This window comes from Ranitomeya variabilis, chromosome 5, assembly GCF_051348905.1.
Source record: "Ranitomeya variabilis isolate aRanVar5 chromosome 5, aRanVar5.hap1, whole genome shotgun sequence".
In the NCBI taxonomy this organism is placed as follows: domain Eukaryota; kingdom Metazoa; phylum Chordata; class Amphibia; order Anura; family Dendrobatidae; genus Ranitomeya; species Ranitomeya variabilis.
The window spans coordinates 656,204,734-656,216,539 of record NC_135236.1 but is presented as its reverse complement, the minus strand read 5'-3'; the positions used below and the strand labels follow the sequence as shown (position 1 = coordinate 656,216,539).

Here is an 11,806-nt window from a genome sequence, read left to right as displayed (position 1 = left end):
GCTGACCTTATCCCTCCTTTGTGAGCAGGACTCCGCTAACCGGTCTATATAATGAACACCCCCTCCTCGTTAGCTTCGTGTCAACAACTTGGCCAACAAAGACGTCTCTACCTTCACGGCACTTTACTGTGAGCGAGATATAGTGCGACCTCAACGACAGCCATATCATATGCCTCGGGATGTAACTAAACACCCATAATGAAAGTACTTGCTATTTGATCTGTTGTCCATAGCTGCCCCTGCGTGCTCGGATTTTGTGGGTTTATAAGGGTCTACATGGTACGTGACTACATACATTCACAGATAAAAAGTGACTTCTTATAGCCATTTATCATGTTCTCCCTTACACCACTTTTTTGCGTGAAAAAGTCAATAATGGCCCAATAGAAAAAATAAAAAATAAAATTCTCCACCTTCACCATTCCGATAGTTCACGAAAATCGGACAGCACAACAGATGTCAACAGAGTGCAGTCCGATTTTTTTCACGACCCTATCGTCAAAGTCATAAGTGTCAAGGCAGACGATTCTCAGGAAACAGTCAAGGAAAGAGAAGAAAAAAAAAAAACTATAAATGAGGTTTTTCCTCTTTAAATAAATTAAAAAGGATACAGAAAAAAAAACACTTTAATGAGAACAAGTTTAGAACTACTTCGAAATCCCTACATTGGTCACAGCCATGGCTCAGTTACACATTTTCGTGGATCTGTTCCATTTTAACTAACAGTTTATCGGTATTTTGTTTAAGGTCTTCAACGGACTCCTTAACAGATCTCAAGTCCTCCTCATTGGTTTCTATTTTTACAGAATAGGCTACCAAACTATCCACGGCCTCCCTCATCATCTTCAAGTCAGATTCCAATTTTTTAATCGAGGAACTTAAATTCTCAATACCGGGTTCTGCCTCTGGAGACCCTAAATTACCCTTCCGCTGCTCATAGTCGGTTTTCAACTCATCAATCTGCTGTTTGTGGCCTTCTAAGGAGTTTTTCATATCCGCTTGTAATTTTTCGAAATCAGAAGCCACGCTTGGAAGGATTGCAATAGAAGATTTCAGCTTATCTACATCTTGGAATAACGCTTGTTGAGCTTTTTTCAGTGTCGATAGGGTTTCAGATCCTTCAGGGCTTCCTTGTTCATCAGACAAAGAAAGGGACTTCAACTCAGTGATGCCTTCTTCTGCGGCATTCAATCTTCTGGACAATTCTTCGAAAAGGGGCTGCGAAGTTCCTAGAGAAAACGATTGACTGTTCAGCTCCTTCACTGCACCTTCCAGAGGCTTTAATCTCAGCTCAACGCCATCTCTGTTTGTCTCAATTTCTTTAAGTAAGTCATTGTTAGCGGAGATGTAGTTACCCTCCATCTCTTTGACAGAAGACGAAATTTGCTCAAACTCCTTGAGGACTTTGGCAAGTTCACCTTTCAGACTCAAATCTTCATTGCTCATAGTCTTCTCCATCATGTTCTTTACCACCACCATTTGTTCCTCTACATTTCTCTTTAAGTTCTCCTGTTCATTCTTGAGAATCTCAATTTCATTACTGTTGGCGGTAACAGAGTCCACATTTAAGGAATTTTTCATTAACCAGTCAATCGACTCTTCTTTAGATTTGAAGGAGGATGTTAATTGAGAGGCGAGATCCTTCAAGGCCTTCACATCTTCCTTGATTGCATCTAAGTCTCCTAAAGAAGCTATTTTGGCCTTCACATTGTTAATTTCCTCCTGGCTTGACTTCTGTACCTCGGTAAGATCAGATAGATCTTCATTTATTGAATTATTTAATTCTGCAAATTTTTCTCGCAAGGTTTTGTCAAAGAGGTCAAGATCCCGTTCTCCTTGGTCTCTTACATCTTGGACGACATTTGACAGATCTTTCTGCAGCTTCTTAAGGACGACACCAACAACATCTAGTTCCTTTTCGCAATTCTTGATAGATGTGTCGTGTCTTTGCTGCTTTTCTTGAATATCTTTTGAGATAAATTCAACTCTTCCAATGGTTTTTTCAAGTAAATCGACCTGAAATGAAAAATGTGAGACTGTCAATTTTTTACAACAGAGACAAAGATTTAGCCTGCCCTAGCCCTGTATCTTAACACCCTGATCCAGCCTTCCTCTGGTGACCAATACATTTAACTCTACCGACCTGTGCCTAGAACTTTTTTTTTAATTTCTCTTTTATTTTATTTTTTTTACTATGAGTATAAAAACTCACAGGCAAATAGTCGCCAACCACCTGCCTGTTCTACCTGGCGCTGGCTCAGAGAGTTCACCTACTGCTCCTGCCGGAGATTCAGCTGCTCCATGTCAACAGGGCTGCTCTTATGGGTTGCTCAGTTTACTGGGCATGACTGTCTACATCATGCTGATTGACAGCAGGCTCCCCACAGTCAGGCAGTGGGGAGTTGGCTGTCAATCATCATGACGTCAGCAGTCATGCCCGTACACAGAGCAGAGCAGAAAAGAAGTCGCTGCTCTGTTGACATGACGTCAGCGAAGACTGGTGAATCGCCAGCAGGAGAGGTTTGTGACCTCTTGATGCTAGCAGAAATCGGAATCAGACACAACAAACAGATAGTTAGCAATTACCGGCTTGTTAGTTCTCAGGCCCAAAGTAAAAAAAAAATAACTACAGTAGTTCCGGATAACCTCTTTAAATATTAGGTAACAGAGCACAAGAAACATTTCCAGTTTGTTTTTTTTTCCTGCACAAGCAAAACACTAATTTAGAGTACTTACTACAATATTTTTTAAAAAGCTACGCACTAGGGCCTAGGCTTTCCTTTATCAAGGCTAATTTGCTATAGTACACTTATTACCTCTAGCAATGGTTAAAAGAATCAGAAAAATTGATGCAAGGTTGGGAGATGGTCAATAAGTGATTTAGGTATTTTTTATTTTATTTCTTTATATTTGTTTATGTCTCACGGTTTACTACACCAATGCCTACCTACATTATCGGCCACCTCTGCTGTCTATTAGAGGTGACCTGTCTTCATTCAAGGACCATAGTGCTTGCAAGCTTTGTGCTTTAGAGGTTGCTCTGAAACTGACCGGATCACTCTCCCCTAATGCTACATGGACAAAACGGCCACTGTTTGAAGCATCAGGGACCGCACAATTCGGGTCAGCAGCTCAGCCAACTGTTTATGATCAGGAGCCCAATGACCCTAGGCAAACGGGAAGCCAGGAAGCCGGAAAGAGGTGCGCTCCTGAAGACATATAGTAATAAAAACGCTATAAGGAGACTTGCTGTGTATGGAGTCTTATTAGAAATACCCAATAGGAAAAAATATGCAAAATGAATTCCCTCCCAGAAGGAAAGGAATGCTCACTAAGGTCACCTAGCCCTGTTGTATAGTTTGGCTGGTGGCCCTAGCAAACCTTCTTAAAAGCATCTGACATCGATTTACACTGTAGATACTACTAATAGCTGGCACTAGTACGAATTGTATTTTTCTTCTGGGAGAGAACAAAAGGATTAATATATTCAGTAGTCTGTAGTGATGAGCGAACGTGCTTGGGTAAGGTGTTATCTGAGCATGCTTGTATGCTAACAAAGTGTCTTCGGTGTGCTCGAAAAATATGTTCGAGACCCCGCGGCTGCTCGACAACCACAATACATGCAGGGCTTGTCTAACAAAAATATCTATCAAGTAAAATGCCTTTTCCAGCTACACAGTCACGCTATCATGTACACATTAGCAAGTAACCCAACCACTGTGTAGACTTAACCAAACTTTCGATTTTAACATTGATTCCAACCATGAAAAATCATAAACTTGTCAGGAAGAGCTGGAAAAGAAAATTGAAAATTAAAGTTTTCTTTCTGCTTAGACAGACTAATGAGAAGAAGCCTCAGTGCACTTTAGGGTTACAAATGTGCTGTGCTAGCTCAGAAAACAAGTAGCAGATCTGGAGCGCCCGGAGCGGTAGATGCTGGAAAAACAGCATTCTTAGTGTGTAATGACAACCGGGCATTGTGATTGGCCGGATCATGAATGGCGTCACAGGTTTTTCGATTTGCTTAACTCCAATTTGGATGCTCCCACGATCAATGATAACATCCTGGGATTAGCAGCACCATCTGAACCTGTAATCAAGTTATATACATGCATAAGCTGATCAGCCATAAGACTAAAGACCTCAATGTCCACTAGATAAAAGATGTTCGAACTTGCTAATCATCGCTTGTGTATGGAGGCCTCCCAATCGTTGACGTTTTAGAAGAGAAGAATCGTCATGTTGAGATTTCAACAGCTGATCCTTTCGTTTGGCGGGGGAGATAAGCCGCTGCTTGAGGAGCTGGGAGTTGGACCGTTAAGGAGGATACAGGAGGACTTGGCCAAGCCAAGTGTTCCTGTGTATGGCGGAGTTGGGAAAGCCAAATAACCATTCAGCCGACAGCTATCTAATGTGTATGGCCAGCTTCTAACCACTGATCAAAGAAGTGAATGGCATCGATTATCTCATGACAATGACACTTATCAAGTGGATGGTTATTTTTCAAAGTTGATGTGTTACCAGCAGGAAAAACAGGAAAGCACAAGGATCGGTCGACTCTGACAAGAATCAAATGTTCAACCTACAAAATTGAGTGAGAGTATGTCCAAAACATCAAGTCTTGGGAGGTGTTCCAGAAATAGAATGGCTAGTACCTACCAAATATGGTCAAAGAAATAACCATATAACCACCAAAATGTTCATGGGTTGGACCATCTGGTCCAATCTCACCGAACAACCACACAAATTGTTGAAAAAGCGACTGCTAGCCATTAGAGTTGTTGCAACTCTGTTCACATGTGTTGCGCACATGGCTGTTGAACCACTGTGCCATAGTCTGGTGCAAACCTGGAGGGGTGTAACTAGGTGACCATCTGACTCTTCCTTAGGGCCCCTGATGGTGAGGTTTAGACTTTGCTCTAGATGGATGCCAGGTGCTACTTCAGGACAGACCCATGGCGCCATGGCAGCTGACCCCAAAGGGGGACAGCTAAGCAGGACCGGCCAGGAACTGGTTAGCAGGAGTGTATGGCTTGTAGAAAGGTGCAAGATCAGGCAGAAGCAGGACTGGTACAGAAACACAGGAAGGATAAAGGTATGTGATCACAGGTCCAGGTTCAGGCACAGTCAGGATGGATACAGGTATGGGTTCAGCAGGACTGAATGGAATAGGTGCAGACAAGGGCGGATAGGATCAGACAGCACGGGTATGGGGACCTAACAACTAGCTAGCAGGATATACACTGATTAACTAAAGTTGCTAAGGCACCTCCCAATAGGGTAGGATGCCTTATATACCAAATGCCTCACAGCTATTGGCTGGGGACATTTTTTAGTGGCCTTTTATGAGACAGGAAGCACGCCTTAAGCAGACACCAAGGAAGCGCAGGTAGGCAAGTTAACATGCTGGCGTCCCTGCAGGGGGATAGGAAGGGGACCCAGCAGGGGTGCCGGTGCCGCTGTAACAGGATTTTGGCCACAGATTACAGACGTTGCCGATGGAACGGGGTCCGAAGTACTACCCCTTGCCTGACAACATCCAAGGCTCTTCTTTTGATTATCAAGCGTGGAGTAATGTCACATCACACCGCAAAGATTATATTGCATCAGTTTGGCTAATCAAATGAAGAGCCAGGCAGGTAAGGGGCAGTTCTCAGTGCTCCAGTCCAGCGAACACAGATTACTGACCTAACTGAAAGACCTGATTCTGCAAATCAAATCCCACCATCTCTTCTGGCCAGGATAAATGGGTCCCAGGACACGCAGAAAATCACAGCTTGCTGTGCGTTGGGCTGCAAAACCATAGACCAGTTCATGCTGACCCCTACCAACTGCCTACAAAGGGGATGTGAGAATCAAACCTGAACCAAGGAGTATTAGAACAAGGTGGCATGGTCTAAAAATTCATGTTTTCTTTTACTACATGTGGTGGCTGGGGGTGCATATGTGTCACCTACACTATGGGAAGAAGACAAGACTGTACAAGCATTGTGATGGTCTGGGCAATGTTCTTCTGCCAAAGATTCTGGCTTCACGTGGATGTAACATGTACCACCTAGTTATACATTTGTACAGACTAAGTACTCTCCAACAGGGCAGCCATATTCCCCAACGACTGACCTCTTTTAGCAGGATAATGCCCCTGTCACACTGCAAAAATTGTTCAGCAATGGTTTGAGGAACATGGCAAGAGATCTCAATCTATTTGAACATCTGTAGGATGTCCTGGAACAAGAAGTCTGATCCATGGAGACTACACCACACCATTTACATATAGTAAAGGATCTACTGCCAATGTCTTGATACTAGATACCAAAGGACACCTCCAGATCTCTTGTGAATTCCATGACTCGACGGTTCAGAGCTGTTTCAGCAGTTCAAGGAGGACCTAGACAATATTAGGCTGGTGATTTTAATCTGAAGGCTGATAAGCTGTATATCTCTACACATCTGGCATCTGGTTGAGTTACCTTGTATCTTCATAGGTTTCTTCTTATGCCTCCTTAGGCTACTTTCACACTAGCGTTGTGCACTGCACGTCGCTATGCGTCGTTTTGTAGAAAAAAACGCATCCTGCAAAAGTGCTTGCAGGATGCGTTTTTTCTCCATTGACTTGCATTAGCGACGCAGTGCGAAGCATTGCCACACGTCGCAACCGTCGTGTGACGGTTGCGTTGGACCGTCGCCACCAAAAAACTTTGCTTGTAACGTTTTTGGTGCGTCGTTCCCGTCTTTTCCGACTGCGCATGCGTGGCCGGAACTCCACCCCTGCCTCCCTGCACCTCACAATGGGGCAGCGGATGCGTTGAAAAACAGCATCCGCTGCCCCCGTTGTGCGGCGCATTCACTGCTAGCGTCGGTACGTCGCAACGACGCAATTCGTCGTGCTTCGTCCGACGCTAGTGTGAAAGTAGCTTTAGGTGTAAGCAGTATTGCACCTTAATTCGACTTTGAGCTGTAATACCAGACAACCCATTGACGGGCGAGGCACTGTTTCTGAAAGCGAGTGGCCATATTTTTCTAGTTTCCTAGAAACACTTAAATATTAACCCCTCATACCACATCCATAAACAGCACAGATGGCCTTCAAGTCTGAAAGCCAATGGTGGATGGTGTGATCTGGATTATAAAGAGTCTATTTACATAAGATAGGAGACAACACCCAAGCAAGTGAAAGATAATATCAGAGCGATGGCACATGAATCTACCTATGAACTAGTGCCGCGTCCTCTAGTAAAGGACAAGACCATCTGCTATAAACATCACTAAGGGGAGTTCAGTCATTCATTCATTCCAGGCATATGTGCATGTACAGAAATATGTACACATCCTACCGTCCACTTCACTAATTTACGTAGGACCCAAAAATAAATCTGAAAGTCAAAGCTAAAAAGGTTATAAGCAAATACAGTATGGACATGAATGAAGCAGAAACAGTAAGGGTCATTTCCATTAGATTCCTACAGTCATGGTTGCCCTCAACCATAAAGAACCAGCGTCTGCTGTCTCGTTGAAAAGAACGATAGTTTGTGTTGACTGATGACCGTTCTTTACCATAGAAAACACCAGTTGGCCATGTTGGATTTTTTTTCCTGGTCGATGTTAAGTATTATTAAGTATGCAGCATAGACCAAAAACAAAAATCCAAAGTGACCAATTCAGTCCAAGATTTACCACCGACGAGTGACCATTTGTCGGCCCATGTTTGTCCAACGTGTATGGGGGCCATTCGTATTTTACAGCTACAATTATCCTTATTTTATGTGTATCTGAATATTTAGGCGCACGTGGTCTAACACTTCCTACATATTCTGGATTCCATTTTTCCAAATTACTAGAAGAGTTGAGGGATTGTGGGCCAAAAGGATATCTAAATTACACACCAAAATGGGACCCCAGGTAGAGTAGTGATGTCCTCTCCTGTGTCACTTCCTATACAGCCTCAGATTTCTGGCCTACCTACCAGAAATGATTGATGATGGATTCACGGTGGATCCTAACCCCATATGTTGGGTTGTTATGATGTGGAGGCCGATGTGTCGGCCCAGACAAGCAAGTTGTCGATCAGTTGTGACACTATTTCATCAGTTATGATGGAGTTGTAAGTACAGGAAACCCTAGTTGTGTTGGTCAACCAGTTGTATATCTGGTTGCACAACTAAAGATCACTGTATGCTGGGGCTACATCACAGCACGATGCAGGTGAATGAGGTGGCATTGTGACCTGCAAGTCGAAAAAGTCATAACCAGGTGGATTTTTCTTGACGTGTTAATTGCGGTGCCTTGCAGGTGGCAGTGCGACCCCAAAGAATTGCATTATGTTGCTTATGTAGCAGCGGTATAGAGCAGACTTTGGCTAATTTGACCCATGTCACCGCCTAAGCCGCAATGTAATCACAGTGTATATTCCTACAAATCAAAACAAAAAGGACCCCACCAATTAGAACCATACTGTAGATAGGGATACGTTTTGATTATGGGAATCCACTTTAAAAAGGGCTTAGTACTGACATATCAGAGCTTGTGACCTAGTGTCCTGTTAACTTTATAGGGCTCTAAGCCCCAAGTCGAAACTCAAGCTTAACTATAGTGACGTGAAAGATTCACTAAATCTGCTGCAAAGAAAATGGTGAGCAACTGCCCATAGTGACTGGTCCTCCGGCCTGTGAAAGCAAAATTCAAGTCACAGCGACGGGTCCGCCGGCCTGTGAAAGCGAGATCAAGCCACAGCGACGGGTCCGCCGGTCTGTGAAAGGGAGATCAAGCCACAGCGACGGGTCCCCCGGCCTGTGAAAGCGAGATCAAGCCACAGCGACGGGTCCCCCGGCCTGTGAAAGGGAGATCAAGCCACAGCGACGGGTCCCCCGGCCTGTGAAAGCGAGATCAAGCCACAGCGACGGGTCCCCCGGCCTGTGAAAGCGAGATCAAGCCACAGCGACGGGTCCCCCGGCCTGTGAAAGCGAGATCAAGCCACAGCGACGGGTCCCCCGGCCTGTGAAAGGGAGATCAAGCCACAGCGACGGGTCCCCCGGCCTGTGAAAGCGAGATCAAGCCACAGCGACGGGTCCCCCGGCCTGTGAAAGCGAGATCAAGCCACAGCGACGGGTCCCCCGGCCTGTGAAAGCGAGATCAAGCCACAGCGACGGGTCCCCCGGCCTGTGAAAGCGAGATCAAGCCACAGCGACTGGTCCTCCGGCCTGTGAAAGCGAGATCAAGCCACAGCGACGGGTCCGCCGGCCTGTGAAAGCGAGATCAAGCCACAGCGACGGGTCCACCGGCCTGTGAAAGCGAGATCAAGCCACAGCGACGGGTCCCCCGGCCTGTGAAAGCGAGATCAAGCCACAGCGACGGGTCCACCGGCCTGTGAAAGCGAGATCAAGCCACAGCGACGGGTCCCCCGGCCTGTGAAAGCGAGATCAAGCCACAGCGACTGGTCCTCCGGCCTGTGAAAGCGAGATCAAGCCACAGCGACGGGTCCACCGGCCTGTGAAAGCGAGATCAAGCCACAGCGACGGGTCCTCCGGCCTGTGAAAGCGAGATCAAGCCACAGCGACGAGTCCGCCGGCCTGTGAAAGCGAGATCAAGCCACAGCGATGGGTCTGCTGGGCTGTGAAAGCGATATAAGGCCATAGCAACTGGTCTGCGGGCCTGTGAAAACTAAATCTGGCCACAGCAATGGGTCCACTGACCTGTGAAAAGTAAATCTAACCATGGGCAACGGGCTCACCAGCCTATGAAAGTGAAATCAAGCCACAGTGACGGTTATGCCGACCTGTTAAACTGAAATCTGGCCATGGCGACGGGTCTGCCAGCCTGTGATGACTAAATCTGGTCATGGCGACGGGTCCACTGGCCTATGAAAGCGAGATCAAGCCACGGCGACGGTTCTGCCATCCTGTGAAACCTAAATCTGTTCACGGTGACAGGTCCACCACCCTGTGAAAAGCAGATTGCACATTGGCAATGGGTCCGTTTGGTTGCTATGGGCAACTGCTCCACTTTTACATTGACAAACTTTTTCCACTGATCTACCAGTCACAGCTTTTTGGTACATCGCTGCAGAATATGTTGGACATATACTATATGAAAAAAAATAAATAAAAAAAATAACCTTTCTGCAGCTTGCACGTTATATCTTTTTCTCGGAAAGCTGGGTATAAACCAATATGTCTGCCATTACAGCTCATCCAGAATTCTGAATGACAAATGTGCATGGCTACATACTACAACAAGGCGGATTGACCATTCAGGATCATAGAAAAGCGGGGTGATTTTTTTTTTTTTAAGATTTTTTGCACATACTATACAGCTAAAGCCAAAGTAAACTATACACAAAATACAAGAAACGTACAAGACGGATCAGCAATGAATGAATGAATGAAACTCTGCGGTAATTTCGGCGAGGGGTGACCCTACGCCCTTCTAACTCCTTTACCTGTTTCTGGAGGGTGTTCACAGTTTCGGCCAGTTCTCCCTTCTGGTGTGATAAGTGGCTAAGTTTGCCGCTTATCAGTGCCACTTCTTCCAAGAGGTGATTTACCAGCCAGCCCGTGCCGGCAGCCATCGCAAGCACAACTACATAGAAGAGGACAGTCAATAGGTTGCTGAAGAGCCCAGCTTTCCTTGATGATGATGATGATGGCGGTGATGGTGATGATGAGGCTGATGACCCTTTGTTGGCTTTAGGGGTCTGTTTCGGGGTCTTCTTTGCCACGTCATTGCCAGCTGCTGCAGCCTGGGAGTTATTTTCTTGAGTTGAGTTGCTTTTATTCCTGTGCCTGGCACTGGCCATGGTGTCAGTGTGCACTGGTGGCAATCGGTTAGTTAGTAATGCGGCTTCCTGGTGGGGGTCTAGACCAATGATCTACAGGAATCAATGGGGCTGGACTCAAGTCCTAACTTTCTAACTTTAGGGGTAGTGCAAAAAAAAAAAAAAAAAAGTTATCATCCCCCTCCTTGTGCTCACACCCATCCTGGCCCCTCCTGCAGGAGGCTGGGGAGACTGCCACGCATACATACAGCTCACCCTTGGGAAGCTGTCTGGCTACAATGAAACTGGATGCTTCCTGAGACATTGGAGGTGTGGACTGATGAGGTGTCATCAACGTTCCGAAAAGAGTTGTGCAGAAAACTGGAAAGTTTGCATAAAAGTTTATGACTCTATTTATGTGGAACTACAAGTTCCGTAATGTCTTAGTGTTTCGTATTGCTTCAATGTGAGTTTGAATGGGATTCTCCAAGTATTGCTATGCTGATCATTAGGCTCCGTTCCCACAATGAGTTTTCACGTATTTTCAAAAAAAACGCAAGTAACCTATTTTACTAAAAGCGGTATTCCCATCTCCAAGATCCTATCCCAATATAATAAAAATAAAATAAATAATCTTATTGATATTAGCAAATTCCTCCAAAAAGAAATGTAGTCTAGTTTTTCTGATTAGCTACGTCTCATTCCGCATGTGCAGATATTGCAGGACCTTAAGTACATGCCCTTACATGGTAATGCATTTAGCTATCGCTTTATCATTGGTCGTAACCATGCATACCTAAGGTCCTGCGATGCCTGCACATGGGGAAAGAGACATAGTTAATCAGAAGAACTATACTACATTTCTAATTGGAGTTAATATTATTAGACCTACTACATATCTGCAACACAAATCTACTACAGCAAAAAACTCATCGTAGGAACGTAGCCTTAAAAGTCTCACTTGTTATATTGCACAGACTTGGGAACTACAGATACCAGAATGTGAGGCTGGGATCACGCCATGGGAACTACAGCAAGGCAAAGGAAATACATGCA

The 11,806-nt window shown here is 45.1% G+C and overlaps 1 protein-coding gene across 1 annotated transcript; it reads right to left on the bottom strand.

The window, feature by feature from the left end:
- Nucleotides 1-608: 608 nt before the first annotated feature.
- On the bottom strand, nucleotides 609-11,068 carry CKAP4 (cytoskeleton associated protein 4). Its single transcript, XM_077266461.1, has 2 exons — nucleotides 10,436-11,068; nucleotides 609-2,016 (listed from the first exon to the last, which is right to left on the bottom strand). Exons 1-2 carry the CDS (start codon nucleotides 10,790-10,792, stop codon nucleotides 688-690), a joined length of 1,686 nt encoding a protein of 561 aa, XP_077122576.1. The 5' UTR covers nucleotides 10,793-11,068; the 3' UTR covers nucleotides 609-687.
- Nucleotides 11,069-11,806: the final 738 nt, after the last annotated feature.

Coding starts and splice junctions, on each gene's coding strand:
- CKAP4 (XM_077266461.1), bottom strand. CDS start 10,792: ATGGCCAGTGCCAGGCACAGGAATAAAAGCAACTCAACTCAAGAAAAT. Junction 2,017..10,435: donor TGAACACCCTCCAGAAACAG/GTAAAGGAGTTA, acceptor TTTTCATTTCAG/GTCGATTTACTTGAAAAAAC.